Source organism: Adiantum capillus-veneris, chromosome 7 (genome assembly GCF_014529385.1).
Source record: "Adiantum capillus-veneris isolate H3 chromosome 7, ASM1452938v2, whole genome shotgun sequence".
Taxonomy (NCBI): Eukaryota; Viridiplantae; Streptophyta; class Polypodiopsida; order Polypodiales; family Pteridaceae; genus Adiantum; species Adiantum capillus-veneris.
Window position 1 is genome coordinate 159,736,367 of NC_140937.1, and position 20,204 is coordinate 159,756,570.

At 44.1% G+C, this 20,204-nt stretch overlaps 1 protein-coding gene across 4 annotated transcripts in view; it reads right to left on the reverse strand.

The window, feature by feature from the left end:
• Positions 1-18,870, reverse strand: part of LOC147454934 (protein MICRORCHIDIA 7-like) — a 47,813-nt gene extending 28,943 nt beyond the window's left edge. The window contains exons 1-19 of one of the 4 annotated variants that reach the window (XR_015188709.1): positions 18,438-18,869; positions 16,865-16,939; positions 16,735-16,769; positions 16,585-16,663; positions 14,108-14,200; positions 13,944-14,025; positions 13,774-13,849; positions 13,564-13,692; positions 13,389-13,487; positions 13,195-13,296; positions 12,950-13,111; positions 12,126-12,221; positions 11,946-11,997; positions 11,622-11,733; positions 11,472-11,548; positions 11,227-11,378; positions 11,003-11,109; positions 10,596-10,659; positions 10,407-10,456 (exon numbers count right to left, since the gene is read on the reverse strand). Coding sequence is in view for 2 of the 4 variants with exons in the window: in XM_086516767.1 (XP_086372893.1) it covers positions 10,596-10,659; positions 11,003-11,109; positions 11,227-11,378; positions 11,472-11,548; positions 11,622-11,733; positions 11,946-11,997; positions 12,126-12,221; positions 12,950-13,111; positions 13,195-13,296; positions 13,389-13,487; positions 13,564-13,692; positions 13,774-13,849; positions 13,944-14,025; positions 14,108-14,200; positions 16,585-16,663; positions 16,735-16,769; positions 16,865-16,939; positions 18,438-18,744 (1,899 nt within the window). In the remaining 2 variants the exon portion in view is untranslated. Of the gene's footprint in view, positions 1-10,406; positions 10,457-10,595; positions 10,660-11,002; positions 11,110-11,226; positions 11,379-11,471; positions 11,549-11,621; positions 11,734-11,945; positions 11,998-12,125; positions 12,222-12,949; positions 13,112-13,194; positions 13,297-13,388; positions 13,488-13,563; positions 13,693-13,773; positions 13,850-13,943; positions 14,026-14,107; positions 14,201-16,584; positions 16,664-16,734; positions 16,770-16,864; positions 16,940-18,437 lie in introns of all 4 variants that reach the window. The other 3 variants (XR_015188708.1, XM_086516767.1, XM_086516766.1) reach the window with 3 other exon arrangements.
• Positions 18,871-20,204: the final 1,334 nt, after the last annotated feature.

The following is a 20,204-nucleotide window of genomic DNA, read 5'->3' on the forward strand; positions in this document are numbered from 1 at the left end:
GGCGTTGGCCAGTGTTTTGGCCAAGGTAAACATCAAGTTTCCTACCTTCAAGGGAATCTCTTCAGAAGATGCAGATGACCATGCAAGAAGGTTTGTATCTCTCTGTAGGGGGGTCTTAATAGAGAAGATTCTTATTTGGTACTCTTTCCATCTACCTTGGATGGCTTAATAGACAAATGGTACAGTCAGTTTGCAGAGAACCATTTTGCAACTTGGGAAGCTTTAGGACAACAGTTCTGTGCAGCATTCAGGCCAGGTGACTACCAGGAGAAGGTTTTGGATGAGTTGGCCAACATGGTGCTCCAGCCAGAGGAGACTTTTGCAGAACTTATGACTAAAATCAAGTCTCTGGTTGCCAAGCTTCCCCAGCAACCCGGTAAATTTATGGTTAAGAAGTGGGTGGAGAAGGCTCTTCCCAAATCTTCTCAGCAAAAACTCCGAGAGAGTCTCCCACTCGACGCCACTCTGGAGGAGTTTGCTACAGCTGCTACTAGGATAGAGGGAGCTAGGAAGATGGTCACCAACTCCCCTCACATAGAGACTCCCTCTGTGTTTTCGGAAAGTCCTGCTGATCCATTGACTTCTTTGCGTAGAGAACTTGAAGCCCTAAAACTACAACGCGCTCTTCAAGAAGAGAAATCAATCTCTCTTAGACAGGAGAAACCACCACATCTTGAGGCTTTGGATCAAATAAAGAGAGAGCTAGGAGAGCTTCGGTCTCAGCAGGAGACTAAAGCTATGGTATGGTGCAACTCATGTCGCTCTCCAGGACATCCTCCATAGGACTGTCCCCTTCGGGCTTATTGCCACTTCGGCGAAAAGTCTGGGCATGAAGACAAGGATTGCTACTATATCAAGGGATTACAGCAAATACAACAAAGTCTAGGTCCTTCTCTCCAACAAGGGCTAGCACTTGCATCCAACATGGTTTCACCCTATGGCCATCAAAACCTGATGCCACCTCTGCTGACAACACCTCCTATGCAAGGTATGCACAACAACTTTGCATCCCCCACCTTTTATCCTTCGAGTACTACGTCAGTTCCCCAAAGCTTCTGTACGTTAGCATCCGATCCCATGCAGCAAGGGATGAGACCACTTCGCCCCTCCAATAGGCCAATTTTGTGCTACGGGTGTAGGGAATATGGACATTATTAGAGCAAATGTCCGTTGCCAAAAGGGTCCCCTCCTTGCCGACACTGCCCTGAAGCTAAGGATCACTATAGTAAGGACTGCTCAAAACAACGTGCATCCACATCTGCAAGCACAAGCCAGAACCAGCAGGAGTTTACATTCCCAAAGGTTAACCTCATCACAGTAAGCACCATTCAACATGCCCCGCCTTCCACTCTTGTAGGTTGCCTCTCGAGATGGGTTGAAGCAGGTGGAAGAGCCGGTTGGTGTGCTTACACGAGCACAGAGAGCTGCTCTTGGTCTTAGTGTCCTTGGCGGTACAATTTTTCCATCTCCAGTCACACAAATGAGTCAAACTCCCTTAGTAGCTGACAAACCAGCAGGTAGTGCCAAGAGCCAACCTACCTCTCTTCTATCAGATATTGATGGGGCTTTCATGGAAGCAGTAGAGGACTTGCAGAAGCTTAAGATACCAGAGCAAGATCTGATGAAAAGAGAGAAGCCTACAACAGAGTCTATCTTGAAAAACACCTTTCAACAAGTGTCACTATATGACATGCTTCGACTTGATGCAAATTTTCGAAGTGACACCCTTTCCATCATCCAGTCTCTGTATCCTGGTGCAGGACCTAGTGGCGGGAACCTACCTGTGCAGCCCTTGGAGTCCTACATGATTTCTTACCCAGCTGCTCCCCTCACCGACTACAAAAGTCCTCGTCTCGCTGTGTCTATTCTTGGGCATCAATTCTCGGGTGTCATAGTGGATGGTGGGTCTGGGATCAATCTGATGCCAAAGTTTACTATGTTGGCTTTAGGTCTGCAGCCTACCCGCCCTGCTCCATTCACTGTGACATTGACGGACTAGAGGACAATCTATCTAGTGGGTATAGTAAATAAGGTGCCTCTGGAGGTACATGACTTCACATTTAGCTTGGATTTTGTGGTGGTCAATCTTCCACGGGTGGAGGAAGGATTTCCTTTGCTTATTGGTAGACCATGGTTGCGGCATACTAAGGCACTTCATGATTGGGGAAATGACGCCATGTGGATACATACTCCTGGCTCCCCCATGCAACCAATTCGACTCGAAGGAGGTACAGATCCAGTGGTTCATCACAGCTCATTGTCAGTATAGTCCAACCCCGACCCTGAGCAGCCCATCCCACCTGACGGGGGTCAGATGAAGACCCGCTGCAGTGGTTGGAAGCTACCACATCGATGCTGTGCTATGTAGTCTCTATTCAAGCCTCACTTGTGCCTGTAACACTCTCTCTCCCAGCTCCTCAGGCCGACACCAGTGTCCCAAGCCCTACAACTAAAAGTGTACCAGTCAAAGAAGTAAGTGGGTTAGTAGTCCCTGATGACCATGATTCGAGTGTTCATCTGATGGAAGCCGTCCGCCTTGGTGAATTGATAACACATCACCGAAGGAGAAGAAATCTTCTCTGCATGAGCTCGCCAATGTTCCACCTCTTGCTCTAACATCTCCCGGGGCTGATGCCCCGCCCACTCAAAAGCACTCTGTTATGTCTATGTCTGAAGACTTACCCTTCGAGGAGCTTCCACCAGGATGGTTACAAGAGGAGTATGCTGAGTTTCCAATCGATCAAACACCAGTCCATGATGTCTCGAAGCTCCAATGATGACCATGATTCGAGTGCTCATCTGATAAAAGCCGTCAGCCTTGGTGAACTGATAACACATCACCGAAGGGGGAAGAAATCTCCTCTGCATGAGCTCGCCAATGTTCCACCTCTTCCTCTAACATCTCCCGGGGCTGATGCCCTGCCCACTCAAAAGCACTCTGTTATGTCTGTGTCTGAAGACTTACCCTTCGAGGAGCTTCCACCAGGATGGCTACAAGAGGAGTATGCCGAGTTTCCAATCGATCAAACACCAGCCCATGATGTCTCGAAGCTCCAAGAGGCAGCTCATTTTTCATCTTCAGAAGCAACCTCCCCAGTTACACCTCCTGATCCGGTCAAAGAAGTCAACCTGGGCGACTCTGACAACCCTCAGCACGTCCTCTTAACAACTTGGTTATGGGAGCATCCTGCATTACTTGATCAGATAGTTTCTTTTATACACTCTTTTAAAGATGTTTTTTCTTGGTCCTACAAGGATTTGGAAGGAATCCCATCAGAATTGGGTGTCCACACTATCCCTCTGGTTGAAGGGGCTAAGCCTGTCAGGCCGAGCTTACAAGCTCACCCCAAAGTATGCAAAGGCTATCAAGTCAGAGCTCAAAAAAATGCAAGAGGCAAGGATCATTGTACCTGTGGAGCACTCTGAGTGGTTATCACCCATGGTGATAGCGCCTAAGAAGCAGTCCAATAAAATACGTGTGCGTGGATTACCGCGCTCTGAACAAGGTAACTATCCCAGATGGTTTTCCCACACCTTTCACTAAGCATGTGTTAGAAGATGTAGCAGGGCATGTATTATACAGTTTCATGGATGGGTTTAGTGGATACAATCAGTTGGGCATCCATCCAGGTGATCAGATTAAAACGGCCTTCGTGACTCCCTGGGGTATTTTTATCTACACTAGAATGTCATGTGGGTTGAAAAACGCTCCACCTTCCTTCAATCGAGCAGTATATCTCATATTCTGTCCTTTACTTACGGATCATCTTTGCATCTTCATGGACGATTTTTCGACCTTCTCAGGTGCTCAATATTCAACCCCAGTGGAAAATCTAGAGGAGCACCTCGCTCAGGTCGCTGCTGTTTTCCTCAGGTGCAGAGAGGCATGCCTAAAGCTCAATCCTAACAAATGTCATTTTTTGGTCACTGAGGACACACTTCTAGGCCATGTGGTGTCTGCCAAAGGTTTAGCACCTGACCAAGGGAAGATCGTGGCCATCTTGAAGTTACCACCTCCCATCAACCCAAAAGGTGTTCAGAGCTTTGTAGGCCACACAGGCTATCATCGCAAGTTTATACCAATGTATGCACAGGTGGCTCAACCATTGACCCGACTCACTAGTGCTACTGTACCCTTTCAATGGTCAAAACCTGAGGCTGAAGCATTTGCATACCTCAAAAAACGCCTCACTAAGCCTATTCTAGTAGCTCCCGATTGGTCTCTTCCTTTTCATGTGCATATTGATGCCAGTCAACTGGCTGTGGGTGCTGTGCTGACTCAGCCTAGTAAGGAGTACAACCTGGATCGCCCTGTTCACTATGCAAGTCGCCTGCTCACAAAAGCAGAGCGCAACTACAGCACCACCGAAAGGGAAGGTATGGCTATGGTGTATTCTTTACAAAAGTTTCGTCATTACTTGTTAGGGATTCACTTCACTATCATGACGGATCATCATGCGCTACGCTATCTTCTGAATAAACCCCAAGTTGCAGGAAGAGTCTGGAGGTGGCTACTGATATTCCAGGAATTCGATTTCGAAGTAGTTCTTAGTCGAGGCAAGCGGCATGTCATGGCCGACCATCTATCTCGCATACATACAGGTGAGCCCGATACTGGGGTTGATGATGACTTTCCGGATAGTCATCTCTTTAAGGTCGACACGACCCCAGAATGGTATGGAGATGTCTACTGGCCTATATCCTGAGAATGCTTCTCCCTTGCAAAAAAGAAGACTCTTGCTGAAGTCTAGACCTTTCTCTTTTATTGGCGGACAGCTCTACAAATCTGGGCCAGATGGTGTGCTACGTAGGTGCATCTCCCCTCATGAAGTAGACCACATTCTGAAGGATGCACACAGTGGTTCTACAGGTGGCCACTACCCTGGTCACATCACGGCGCAAAAAATCTTACAGACCCGCTTATGGTGGCCCTATATTTAGAGATGCTATTGCTTATGTCAAGATTTGTGATGTCTATCAGCGATGTGCGCCCAAGCCTAGCAAGCAATCCAATCGCCCTCTGCAAGTATCTATGGCGTGGTTGCCCTTTGAGCGATGGGGCTTGGACTTTGTTGGTCCAGTTAATCCACCTGCTCAACCCGGCAATCATAAGTATCTCCTGGTAGCAACGGATTATGCAACAAAGTGGGCTGAAGTGGTGGCTACCATTGGCTGTACAGTTGTCACTGTCGCAAAATTTTTGTATCAAAATATTTTTTGCAGGTTTGGGTGTCCTCTAGAAATCACTAGTGATCGAGGTAGTCAGTTCGTCAACGACCTGATCTCCACACTCCTCACGAACTACAAGATTTTTCATCGCAAATCTTGCTCTTACTATCCTGGAGCAAATGGGCAAGCTGAGAGCACTAACAAAGTGCTAATCGCGCTTCTCAGGAAAGCTTGTCACCTTCATCCAACTTCTTGGGCTCAGGCTATCCTCGGCACAGCTTGGGCTTATCGCACCTCCTTCAAGGCAACCGCTAACTACACCCCATTCCAGCTAGCTTTCGGTCTAGAAGCAATTGCACCATATGAGTTCAACTCAGGTTAAGCAAGAGTGGGAAGTGTTCGCGTTACAGCGGGGATTGCTTCCGCAAACCTCTCTCGTCTCTCAATGTTAAAAGAAAGCAGGATGTTAGTTTCACATGCTCTCCAAGCCGAGCAACTTCGTCGCAAAGCGTGGCATTATCGCCATCTTAGAAAGCCGAAAATAACGCAAGGTTCCTTGGTGCTACTCTATCAGGCGAAGTATCTGAAAAAAGCTAAGAAGTTGGTCCCAGCCTGGCAAGGGCCATTCATGGTACAAGAGATTTTGCCACAGGGGACTGTGCAGTTAGTCACTCTGGAAGGTGTTCCCTTGCCACTGGTAAATGGATCAAGAATCAAGTGCTATCACTCGCCCTGATTATATAGAAATCTGATGATGTTATCAATCCCACCACTGTATGATTGTCCCCTCCTCAGCTCTCTCTCTGGCTTTCCATTTTTCCCTCTTCTCAAATCTTCCTCATGACATTTCTCATCTCAATTGTAGTTAGTGTTATCTTAAAAAATTCCCCTTGTTTCACTGCGTGCATCATATTGCTCTCATATCATTGATATAAGTGTGTTTTTGGAGTCCTACTATAATCCAACTTTACTGCTCTGTCTCTACTGCCTCTCTGTCCTTGTAATTTTCTTAAATATACGAGGTTCAAGTCTCGTCGGATAGATCTTTGATTTTTTTGATATTGTTCCTAGGACGTTAAAACCTGCTCTGCTGCATCTCCCTTTCCGTCTCTATCTTATGATGCGCTAGGACGTTAAAACCTGCTCTGCTGCATCTCCCTTTCCGTCTCTATCTTATGATGCGCTCTCACACACAACATCTCTCTCTTTGCCTTTCTGGTGCGATGTCTTTCGTAACCCTCCTTCAATATGCTTCAATCCTGATGCCTTCCTCCTTTCATTTGATTCTCTGTTCCCTCTCTCTCACACATACACGGCAAGTTTGCTTGAACTGTGCGAGTTTCCTCTAACCTTTCTGATAGCCCACATCCTGCTTAATAAGAAGCCCAAATCCTAAAAGAGGAGAAGCAAATAATTTTTTTTACTCTGGCAACTTTTATCTCTCTATCTCTGCCTTTTCCTTTCTTTCTCTCGCTCACTGCGCCCCTTGCCCTAATGTGTCCCATCGTCTCTTATGAAAACCACCTCTACCGACCCTACCCTCCCTGTCTGATCCCCTTTCTACCCCTCGCCCCCAATTCCCCCTCGCCCCTACCCAACATAACCCCCTTTCCCCTCACCAATTACCCCTTGCCCCTACCCAACATACCCCCCTTGCCCCTCACCAATTTCCCCTCGCCCCTACCCAACATACCTCCCCTCGCCCCTACCCAACATACCCCCCCTCGCCCCTCACCAATTCCCCTCGCCCCTCCCCAATTACCCCTCGCCCCTACCCAGCATATTCCCCCTCTCGCCGCTCACCAATTCCCCTCGCCCCTACCTTCTAGTTCCTCGCCCCTACCCACCCTATTTTTCCCCTCGTCCCTCACCATCCCTCCCTCGCCCTTACATCGTCCCCTCTCTAATACCTCTCACCAATATCCTCATCCCTCCCAGATATCGCCCCTCCTGCAATCTATCGCCACCCTCTTCTTCCCTGCGTAATCAAGCTTCTTTCTTGTGTAATCAAGTGCAGTGCTACATCTGGGAGTAGGGTTCACCCTGCACACTGGCCAGAGAGCGCTACATCTATGAGGATCACACTTCCCCTGTGAGCTTTCAATGTCACCGAAAGCTTCTCCTGCTCTTCTATACTGATCTGATTCAGGCAGCTACACACTTTTCAGATAGGACCTATTCAGCAATCTCCGACTCACGCTTTTCAGGTTTGAAATTTTCAAGAACACTTCCCGATGGCTGGTACAAGCAAACAAGCTAGGAAGAAAGCCTTGTCTCGATAGAGGCCCACTGAAACATCCCGAAGTTCTGCAGAGGGAAGAAGATGTGGATACCTCCAGCCATGGCCTCACCGATCTGTCCTCCACTGATCACAGTGATGAGAGTTACAAAGCGCCTGACTCTAGCTCTACCTCTGACTCTGACTCAGAGTCTTCTAGCCAACAGGAAGATGATGAACAGGAAGATGCTGTGAAAAACAAAAAGAAGAAGGCCATCACGCAGGTGCTGAGCCATCAAATTCCTCGGCCTCCTTTCTCCAAAACTCAAACCAAATTCACTTTGAACTTCCATCTACAGCAGCCTCATCCATCTCTTCGAGAAGTTTTATCAAAAGATCAGCTACATACGGTAGGTCTGTCAGCATTAGCAGAGGCCGATCTGCCTATTGATATTACCATGGATATGGTGCATGAGGTTCTCAAGCTTTTTCCCAAAGTAAGAGTGCACCCACTGACGGCTACACGCATTGGTCACGCTTTGGGAATGACAACCTTTCCTGCAGTAAAACCGGCTATGAGAACCTATCCACAACTTTCGAAAGATGCGACCATTGAAGCATGCAAAGAGCTACTTAGTACTAGTCATGCTGACTATGCAAGAAATAAAAAGCTCCGGGCCATTTTCAAGTACTACTTTTTGGTCAGAGCTGCTAAAGTAAGCAAGGGCAAATGTGACGTGCCTACTATGTTCTCGCACTGCGAAGGCCTATACTGCCTGCCTCATCCACACCATCCCGTGTGGCTTTCATCAAATTCTATTTTTCTCTTTACAGTCACGGGCAAAAAAATTCAAAGCTCAGGTGCAATCTGTGCAATCTAGCTTTCAATGCTTTGCAGCTCCCATGTTGGCGTGGGTCATTATACATGTTAGCCCCATGGATGTGGATGCGGATATGCGGCGTAAAAGCTCTAAGGCAAAAGAGAAAGCTATTGAAAAGACAAAGGATCAACCTGAGAAACCGAAGAAAAAGAGGACGAAAGTAGTGAAGGACACAGTAGAATCTTTAGTGTCAGTGCCAGTTCTGAAAGCCAGCAGCTTCGAGTGAAGCAACCTATTCGAATTTCGACATTCTTTGCATACTCCAACTACTTGTTCGATGGTAAGTTCAGCCGCTGCAGATGACACTATGCATGTCACAGCTGTGGCTTCTACAGTGTGTGTTCCTCTCTCTACTGTTGCTATTTTTACTCCTACCACAGTGACTAGCTCCCAAGCCCCAGTTGGAGTTGCTTCTTCTCCTATGCCTAGTCCTGCTACAGCCACTCCAACCGTCTCTACTCCAACAGAGAGGCATGCTCTCCGAGCAGTGCCACTTGGCACCACAGTGCCACCAGCAGTACCACTTGCCAGGCCTCTCCCGCCTGACATTGTTCCAAGATCATCCACAGTGTTGGACTCTACATCACTTTTTTGCCTATCTGAGGATATACTGCAGGAGTCCAGGCAAGCCATTGCAACCATTGAGCTTGGAGCAGAGCCGTTAGCAGCTACATACCAGCGTCACGTAGCGACTTACGCAGCTATGGGGGGATCTTTGCGAGTTGCTGAGAGCGCCATCGCCAATCGGGATGCTACTATTTTCGCACTCCAACAGGCATTGAAGTTAAAGTCTCAAGTGATTAATGACCTTCAAGCTCAGGTACAAGGATTTAGAGAACTGCTCTTACATGAAAATAGGGCAACCCAACCTACGATGATGGGTATAGGATATGGATGGACTAGAGCAGGTACACCAGTGCAGAATGCAACAACGGGTCCTTCTCAGCAATTTATGAGACTCTACCCACAGACTCCAGTTCAGTACTACAATCAACAAGTATACTCAGGGGTTTCAGTCGTAACTATCGCCTCAGATGCAGAACGTTACTTGTTGCGACGGTTGCTGGAGCACACCGCCATGGCTGTATTACTCGAGAGTCGATATCCTCAGTACACTACAGGATAGGTGCTACCCTCTGTCCAACAACAAGTGGCTGGTCCCTTCCAAGGCGGCCTAGTTACAGACAGGAGAGCTCACATACAACAGGGCCCCACCATTGATTTGATGGCTCCATCTTTAGAGACTGATGCTTCGGGTGGTGCGACGACTAATCTTTCCCTTGGGTGACTGCAAGGCAGATTTTTATAATGACAGTGATGTACAGTAGAGGTTTCTTTGCGGTCAATAAGCAGTTTCAGTTGTTTCTCTCATCGAGACGGTGAGCGGTCTTGTGGCGGGCAACTTGTAGCAAGCTACAGTGTCACTTTCACAGGACACACAGTTAGTACAATTGGTCTAAGTTGGTTCACATTGGACGGACTCTCTTGGCTGCGCAGTGACAAGTGGCAGCAGGGATACGGACGGTGGTCTAGTGGACATCGTAGCCAGGTCACCACCACTCAGTTTGGGGATAGATTTAGATGGCTGACATTTATGAACCGTTGGTGGTCCTTTATGGTTGTACATATGAGTAGTAGCTGTTGGGTCATCGGATCATTTTCTAGATATATGGTCCAGCGTTGTCGTTTTGAGTAGAGAGTCTATACACACAACACATCTTCACCATCCCTGCACATCTGAGCCTCGACACCCCATTGTACCTGTGAGTCCTGGGCTGGAGCTGAGTGTGCTGCCATGCCAGAGTCTGTATCAGTTCTTTGAGATAGTTGAGTCATATGTTGTGGTCTGCTGTCGTGTCTTTGTGAGCTGAGTTGTTGTCTATTGTTCCTTTGTTTTCAGTCTGTTTTGAGTGAGATTGTCACGCACATTGCACTGAGGAGCATCCACCGTAGAGAGCACGACACACTATCCGTGCTACAGTATTGATTTTCTGTCAAAACTCTAGAGATGCAGCAGAGCCTCAGCCATAATGAAGTCTGCACTAAAAAAAGCATTGAATGGCTTGCTTTTTCTGGCCAGTGAAAAGACCAATGTTCCCTAATAATATAACTTCCACCCTGACCTCAACTCCAAATACCTAACTTCCAGTGTGTCCAAAATGGTTAGTGACCCCACCGCAGGGAAAACCTGAGACAGAAAAACATGTTAGAAACCTTGAGGTCTCTAGAATGCTTTCATGAAGTTTCCCAACCTCAAGCCAAATCATAAGTGGCATTTATAAACCGTTCAACCTTCACATAGTGTGAATATTACTCGATGCAATTACCTTGGCTTCGAGCTCCTTATTCTTTGCTACTTCCCTCAAAAAGATTTCAGCATCCACATCATGCCTGCACAAAAGTATATCATCTTTACATTGGAGCCTTATCTTGCGTCTCCAGTTTCACAAAATGTTCATACAACTTATTCTTGGGACATTCACTATGTAAACCTGCTATAGCGTGCATATTCAAGGGGTAATATCAATATCTCATATTTGCAATTTTATCATGATTATAACACACCCTTTTCTTATTCAATTTGTTGAAAAAAATTTGAAGTTCCTTAAATGATACCACAATGTGACAACTTTTGAAATAATAAATATCCTGGTGTTGAACCCATGTAAAAGATACATATATTATAGGCGACCTCCCTGAGAGCTTACTGCACTAACAGAAATTGGCCAGCTACCTGCTAATAAACGACAATGATTCTTTCTCCAGTTGTTGATTCAAAGTCACTGTGCCTATTGCTTGATCCGTTGCTATTTGTCTTGAAGATACATCTCTCTCTTCAAACTGAAACCCAGTCTATCAGTATTTGATATCAATTGCATCACTTCATATGCAAAAAGGCTTTTTATGGAGTCCAATCATACTGTTCACATGCTAAACAACAGAGACTATGGTGCTTACCAGTACAAGATCAGAGGATACTACATCTTGAAATGTAAAAGAAGTCCCGCTTGGTTCGAAGCTCGATTTTGCAAAGGCTGGAGAATTTTTCTCCGGTCCATCTCCCCTTCTTGTAAGAACCCTGTTCTTATAACCTGCCTCTGCCTGAAAACCTGTAACATCGAACAAATGATATCAAACCTCTGCAAGTTAAAGCAAATACACCATTCAGCATTGCAATAATCTTCAGAGTGCAAAGCAATCACCTTTTGCAGGGTAAGAAAATCTTGGCATGTCTTTTTTCTTGGCACTGAAGTAGCCCACTCGGTGGCAATTGTTATTCCTAAAAAGCACAAATCTTATTTAGGGGGTCTCCTATGTAAGTTTTGAAATTTCCTACTGAAGAAGCACCATACCAATAGGTTTTCTGCATCTGTAGCAAGCGAGACTCTAATCTCGCCAGAACAACAGTCCTCTCAAACCCTTGCTTATCATGAGCAGGCTCTACAAAATTGGCTTCTAGAACACCTGCATTTGTCCAGCAGGTTGAGATTAAACTCTTGGAAAGATCCTGCATCTATTCACAAACAGGTCAAACAAAGTAAGCATGTGTACATGTGTGCATGCTTGAATGCAGGCGTGCATGTGAAGCTTCACAACAGATGAGCACATAAATCAGCACCCCCCTATAATACAAATACAAAGAAAACGCCACAAAGTGGACACTTTTTGAGACATACCAATAATCCCTCTGCCCTGACTGCTTGCAGAATTCCAGATTCGCCAGAATGGCTGTATAAACACAAAAAATTATTCTATGTTACATTTATTGTACCAAATGACTCAGCAGTGGGACATGCAAAAAATTATAACCGGTTGTGCAAGCATAACACTTAATCAGGACAGAAACAAAGAAAGACCTTGATAAGTCTATTCTTGTGATAGACATTGAATCCTTGAACATCAATATGGTCTTTTGCATCCTTGACAAACCCTATGGTGACAACAGCCAACATCTGTTGAAAAAAGCAATTTGAAATTTAGTACTTGTACATCACTAAACCCCAAAGGAGGTCATGTAAAAATTGCTTGATGCAAAAGCCGTTCATCATATAAGGTGCCATGGTGCTACTCAAAGGCCTAACACAATGCCTTCAACATGGTCTAGAAACCAAATCTGATATTCCAGATGACTCAACACAGAAATCTCTAATCTGAAAAGGAAAAGAATGAAAAAGGAATAGAGCATCCCAAAGAATCATAATTTCATGCTAAAAGTATAAAGGTTGACCATGCACATTCACAAAGTGGAAATATGTGGAAAACCATCCTTTATATTTATCACACCATGTCCTTTTTATAAGCAAATGTTGTCATGTACACAGAATCTAGTTCTTTTTGTTTATGCTAGTGTAAGGAAAAGACCACAAGTACTCTTTCTATTCCTATGGTCATCGCCGAGCAGACACTCCACTAAGGAAAAATAGCAACTCTTAACAAATAGATTCATCAATTGTGTTCTTTCTCTACTTGCAATAAGATCTCAATATAGAGGATCTGATCCAGCTTCAGACTACATCCTTGAGGTTGGACTTGGGAGTTTTACCAAAAAAAAAAAGATTTAAAACTTGCCAGATTTTTAAGCTTACCAAACTTCCAAACCAAATACTGATTTAAAATGAAGCCCTTAAGAAAGTAAAGTTTTGGTAAAACCAAAAATTCAAATGGCATGTGAATCACCAACTTGTTTCTCTCTTTGGAAATTCTCTGATCCGCCTTGAGGTTTGTATGTTTGCTCCTGAGTAAACATTAAATCATTCACCAAATTGTGATATTCCACCTCCCTCCCTCTTAGTGTCATTTTGAAACCAGGTGCCAGACGCAAATATAGAATTGATGCATAGCTCTGCAAAATCATCCACAAAATCATATTTGTTATACTGGTTAAGCTGTATTGAACCATGTTTTTGCTTGCTTCAAAAGACCTACCCGTAAAGAATGCCTGTATGTAAGGTAATGCCTAGAATTTGGAAACCGTTTTGCCATCAAGATCTTTTGCTCATCTCGATTGGCTCCTCGTACTTGTATGTCCTGAAGAGACATCACTATACATCTCTTTACCAAAATATAAAGGTTTCATCGCCCAAAAAACACCACAAGTTTTCTGATCAAACCACACCTACATAAGGATCTGATTCAAAGTCCAGTTCAAGTTGTCCCTGGTCATCCTCCCAAAGGTTATATAGTACTATCTTGGTGCCTTGATTTTTCATGCCAGTAAACTGCATTAACACCATGTTAAGAATTAGTTCTAGAGGCAACTTTTTGAAATGAAGCCAAAATATTTTTAAACATGACCTGCTGTAATAACTCTGCCTCTGAGCGATATGGTGACCATTTCACTAAAGTGTCCAAGTTGCAGTTCCAATCATCTACAGTACTTCTTACAAGCTTTTTCAAACCAAAGGGCTTGACTTCATAATCAATCTGTAGAAAGTCCATGTTAGAAGCAAGGATGACACATTTTCTCTGAACTTCACCTTTCTGAAACAAGCCAACTTATCTTACCATGGGCACAATAATGTCTTCCTGACCAGTATCTCGAAGAAAGGAATATGAAAGCATGCCTACGCTCTGAGTGGGGCTATAAGTTAAACCGTGTACAATTAGAAATCATTGCATTTAGCATAAAAATAACACAAATTTTAAGCTTAACAAATACAAACTTGACAACTTACCTATCCCCTTCCCCAGGGTGTCGAGAGAAAACAATCACATCTGATCCAAGGCGCATGGTGCTTGTCTTAAAACCATTCCCATCTAGACACAGAGACTAAAGTGATCAAAATGATGGATATAGACTAGCAGCCTTCCTATATGCTCTCCAAAAGCAGGAACTTACATTGACCAATTGTATTTGCCCTTTTGCTCTTGGCAGAGTACCCAAGAGACATGCATGCACGTATATTATCAGGGTTCATTCCACCTCCATCATCTACAGGAAATGGACAAAGCACTCATCTTTCTCCCAAACTTATAATCCTACTTTTCTTTTACTCCTGCAGTCTGTTGACATATTCCTTGTACAGCATAGACACCCATCAACCACTTTTTTTGGGCTTCTACCTTCTGAGTTACAATTTGACAATCAATGAGTTCTTTTGCTAAAGTTCTACAAATCCAAGTGCTATGATTCTTTATAATTCAATACATCTGGTTCAATGGAGCTGAGATTGGATGATGATGTAGAATATTCTTAATTTCCTCAATCCAAAGATGTTTATCAAAAAAGTCAGTCACAGAAATGCCAATATTCCAAACTGAATTAACAAAAATACTGAAGGGTTTCAATTGTTACCCATGTAAAAAAAATATGGAGCACTTCAGTCTGTCACATTTTGCAAATTTGATAAAAGAAACAAGGTCTCATGTTTGCAACTGCAAACAGCTTGTCAAACTGCAAGCATTGACGGAATTTTTTTCACAAAGTAATAAAAGTTGATGTCATCCCATTGAAATCTTTATGGGACTGCGAGCTTAATTTCAGCAATTGATCCAAGGATGTTGAGGCTGAGGATGTCATCCAAGCAGATATACATTGAGACTACTCCTGTAATCAAGCAGGAAATCGAATTAGGGGGAGAGGATTTGTAATTTTTTAGAGAGCCAACCACACTGGCTGTAACAGACTTGGGCACCCCAAGTCTAGAATCTGTTGCGACACGAAAGAGAGATTCACTGAAAATAAGTCACAACTTTAAATCACAGTTCAATTTGAGATGACACGGCCCGGCGTAGTTCCGTGACCAGAGGTATTGGCCCCAAAACCCAGCACCCCTTTCGGTATTTCTTTATTGTATTAAATCTTGAGCAAAGTACAATTCTCGTCGGGGACCTCCGTTCTCAAACTCTACGTCTAGATGCTCTAAGAAGTGAGGCCCTTAGGGCTTATTTATTCTTACAAGGGATGCCAAAAGCAGAGCCCCAAAAGTAGTGAGTTCCAAAAGCAATTGGGTCCAAAAAGATGCAAAAAGCAATCGGCGCAATTTGCGGAAATTAGAGGATCCATATAGAGGTAAATCACTACTTTTTACAAAGGGACTAGTCGGGATGGCCCACCACAAGTTACCCAGTCACATCCTCATTGGGGCATCCTTCTTGTTCGAGCCATCCAACTTGGCCGCTCATGAGGGCCGAGGATGCAAGGATCTCCATATCGTAGATGAGGTCTATATCAAAGGCTATGGAGCATCATTGAGCGACATCGAGCACGTTCCCCCAAAGAGCTGACTATGAAGGACATTGAGGCCATACTGTAGAGGCCCAAGAGAGACTTCATGAGATGATCACCATTGTATACTTTATCAATTGTACACCTCATTAGCCCTCATGTGATTGTACCCCTCCCCATATGTTTTGAGATGATGTAATATGTGATGCTGACGACGACGATGATGATGTAGGGTAGGCTTACATACCTATCCACTCTAGGTACCCTAATTTATTTTTATTTTTATGTTCCCAGACATTGTACTAGAGTCACACATGGATGTAACCTTTTGGTCTCATAGGTCATTTTGGCCTTTTGAAGATGTGAATATAACATTTCATTTCTTTCTGAGAGCATGCAGAGAGCTTGAGGGCTAGCAGGCGGAACGAACCAGAGGCTATAGGATACCTCGACTAAACCATAGAGAGAAGATACAGATCAGGGCTCAACATCACAAAGAGATAGAGGAGGAACTGGTTCAACTCAATGAAATTATGAACACTGTTGATCAACACACTTCAAGGATGGTGTAACAGGCTATATAGGAGTTTCAGCTTTGGAAAATGTCCCTTTCTTGTTTAAGAAACCCCACACAGAGACACACTTCAACCCGAAAAGACTTAGAAAACACCCAAAATAAAAGCGGCCTGAGAAATTTGATCATGGTTCCTCTTCCTTCCAAAGCCCCCCTTGTGAATTTGTAATCTTTGCTATGCAAGGGCAATAGGCATTGTACCCTCCAGAGATTTTTATCCTCAATTGATGGAAAGAACTTCAACTCAATTCACTGTTACTGAATGTTCAATTCTCGCACACAAGAATGGCAGGATCTGACTTGGCAGTACAAACAGAGTATGAGCCACACATCAAGTATAAAAACCAAAAACAGTACACGCTATATCTAATAATAAAAAAATTCCCATTAAGCCTTCCCTGATTTGTACCCTGACTAAGCTCATCATATTTTGGGACCCTTGCCGAGAATCCAATGAATGGCTCATAAGACTGCCTACCTAATGGCAGGCTCCTGCCTTTGAGCAAGTCTCTCACTTTTTTAAATTAGAAATGGGTCCGTGAGAAATTGTGCCAGGTTGAGGCTGGTCACCTACCTTCAACCAATAGCATCGGCCCACCATCTTGAGGACTTTGAATCATATCTACCTCAACAAACGTTGCGCCATTATGGACCTGTTTCAAACATAAATGCCAGCTTAGCATAAGGATGGAGCTTGCTTTCTCGAGAAAGCTTTGTAACCTACCTCATCCAGTGAATTATCCAGAAGCTCGGCAATAGCTGAAATTTGAGAAAATCACACAATTCAACTCGCTATGAAGTACCTGAAGGTGTCAAAAATAGGCGTTATAAATACAAGAATTCAAAATGAGTACCGCCAAGCGCCCACTTGTGACTTGTGGCATTTGAATGGAGAAACTTGGGATGAACGCGCACATGATCAATGCCTCCTGTGCATGGACATGAGAAATACTTATAATGAGAAACTGTGTACTATCTCCAGCTTTCTTCAAACAACTCAAGCAAAAAATTGGAAGGTATAAATCTACTTGAAAACTGAGAGAAAATTCTACCATGCATGCTGGGTGTTAAAAGCTTGTAATGAAAATAATTATGCTTCCACCTCCACCTACCAATTCCTCTGTGTACTAAATTTTTTTCATTAGCATGCAAAATACATGTTTTTTGCCTTACCTTTGGCAGACATCAAGAATGCCATCTCAATATTGTGCATTGGTGTTAAGAATTGTGCCAATCCTTATGGTGTTGTTTTGTGGGTTATACTTTTTCCTGAAGCTCAGATCTTTCGCAAATTCAGTGTACTATGCGCAAATCTGTTAAAAAGAAGCAACCGCTCTCAAAGCACTACATAGAGGAGGAGGGAGGGGGGGGGGGTGGCCGGGGGGGAGATGTCCCACAAACACTGCATACTTCATTACACAAAAAATGTCTTTTTAGGAGATACCAGCTGAAAATAAACGTTTCCATTATCATAACCATAAACATGTGTGTGATTATGTGCGTGGTTATGATAATGAAAAATGTTTATTTTCAGCTGGTATTTCCTAAAAGTAACACCTGCGGTTAAATTTCGAGCGCTAGTGCCCTACGTGGCACTAGCAGACGCCGTTGATTTAAAAAATGTTGAGCTTTTTAATGGCAATGGCTGCTGCCACATAGGCAGCAGCGCTTGAAATTTATCCTCGCCCAAAAGTAACTAGGGCTAAGCACTCTGCATGTTCTCAATTACTATTGAAAAAAGAGAAAAGACACCATCAGCTCTTTTGATGCGTGCAAGTGGCACAAAAAATGACAAACTTTGAGATCTCAAGGTTCAAAAGTTGTCAGTATGCAATAGATGAAGAAAATTAGAAGAGCCCCATAGTTAAATGCACTAAACCCCATACTAATTAGGGCCATTAAAAAACCTTGCATTTTCATGCAAGGAATCTTAAGTGTACAAACCTCTCTACTACGTAGCACAATATTTGACAGAGGCAAGACAATCTAACTTCCAGAAACAAGATGCCCACAACGAGAAAAATGAAGCTGCTCTCAACACAGTCACTATCTGGTATATGTGCTTTATAGATAGATACCCATAGCATGTCATCAAGGTTAAGCATATTATAACTCAAAATTTGTGACAGTAATAAACAAACATTTCCCAACAGAATGAAGAATATGTGTTTACAGGCAAAAACTGATCAAGATTTGGGGAATACTTATGAAATATTAAACAAGTTATGACCTCCATTGAAGGAAGGGCCATTGCATTAAGCAAACAAAACATTCGCATTAATGGCCAGACCGTTGTAGTAAGCAGATGAAACAATCTCATTTCAATATCAAATACGTTGCAGAAACGCGCCATGACAGGCCTCAGAGTTTAATGTAGATTGCATCTCAAGATAAAGATGGCATGATGCAAGAAATAGCCAATCGGACCTGCAACAGATATGGGGGCTGAAACACCATTCCCTTCATAATCACCCGCTTTCCAGAATTGTCTACATCCATGGTGAATTGGCTCCGCAGAGGCAGCAGCGCGAAGCTGTGAAGGAGCAGCTGGAGGTGGTGCTTGTGGCATGAAAGCTGGCAAAGACGTCTCGTCCAGGGGCTCCAAGAAATCGTCCGGGAGGTCTTGCTCTACAGCGATGGCAGAAGAGTCGTCTGCAATAAGTTCTGCGTCAAGGGGTTCCGGTTTGGGCTCCAGCCTTGGCCTCTTGAGGGGAGATGACTGCTGCTCTTCCATTCTGCGTTTTGAGGAAAGGAGGCGCAGAAGGAGCTGTTCAGATTCTTACGTACACAGTGAAGGGAGCGAGCTCGACGAATGGAAAACTTGCTCCTAATGCTGCTGCGCATAGGCGTTTATATGTAGAGAACTAACCTTTGCAAGTGATTACGACCAAGAAAAGCCGTTATTTGTAGCTTTTGCATGGCCAGCTCCTAAAGTACAACATTACATACTTTGAGACGAATGAGGAAGGTGTTCGCAAATTCACAAGCGGACGTCATCCGGCCGGACAAAAGAGCAAGCCAATTGAGAGATTTATCATTACTACGCGCGATGAAATTATGCACCCCGCGCACCTCCTCAAGTTGGTGAACTAGGGGTGAATAAAATGTGAATTAGGGGAGAATTAAGCCCCATGGTTAAGCTTAAAGCAGCGGTAAGCGAGCACTCTCACCCATTCGATCAAGTTTGTGAACCACCTCCTAGTTCGCCGACTTGATGGAACTATCGAGAACGCCCGCAAACAGGAATGCTTAATCTCAATACTAGATACCCAATAAAGGACCCCTCGCACCCAGTAGTAATAGAAAAATTCCATATAAACTACATACTTTAAAAGGAGGGTTTCACCTCCACATGGCTTCATTTGCAGCCATTGTGGAGGTTAAAACCCTCCATCACCATCTAGTGAAAAATAGTCTAGGAGGGAGCATTTCTTGCACTGATCTCTTTGCTCGCTAGCTTTTCAACAGCCACATCTAGGGTCTACACCATATATTTTGGAAGATCTTGAGGTGGAGGCTCCAAAAGATGAATACCCTCACTTTCTTGATGATGCATTTAACACAGTCTCGTGCTCTTTGACTCCTGCTCCCTCTCGAGTCTCCATCCGCTCCTTGTCTCCTTCTTCCCCTTGGTTTCTCTCAGTGTCTCTCCTACCTCCTATTGTGCCACTCGGCGCTTTCAATGACTCGTCTCGGGGGGGCATTCACCCAAAGGTACGTTAATATAGCCCGTGAGTTCAATATAAGGGGTTTTTTGTTAGATAAAATTAATAGAATTACACTTACAGAAGAGGGTTTTTCTTCATTTTGAAAAAAAAAACTGTAAATCTTTTAAGAAAAAGGTGTTGTTTTATTACCTTATAGCATGTAAATATAGGGATTTTTTAAATATTAATACGTACGTGATATAGGTGACTTGTCGTAAATGACCCCCCCATCCCCAAGTTCAAGAAGCTAAGGAAAGAGTTTTCCCCTCTCTTTCTTTTTCTCGTTACTCTCACATAAATGGAAGTCAAACAAACAGCACAATATTAATCTATGGGTGTGTGTGTGTGTGTGTGTGTGTGTGTGTGTGAGAGTGAGAGAGAGAGAGAGAGAGAGAGAGAGAGAGAGAGAGAACTTACTCCTTCCATACCTTCCATGTGCTACCCTTCACGACAAAGGTAGGGTAGGATATGCAACCTTGATGGAAAC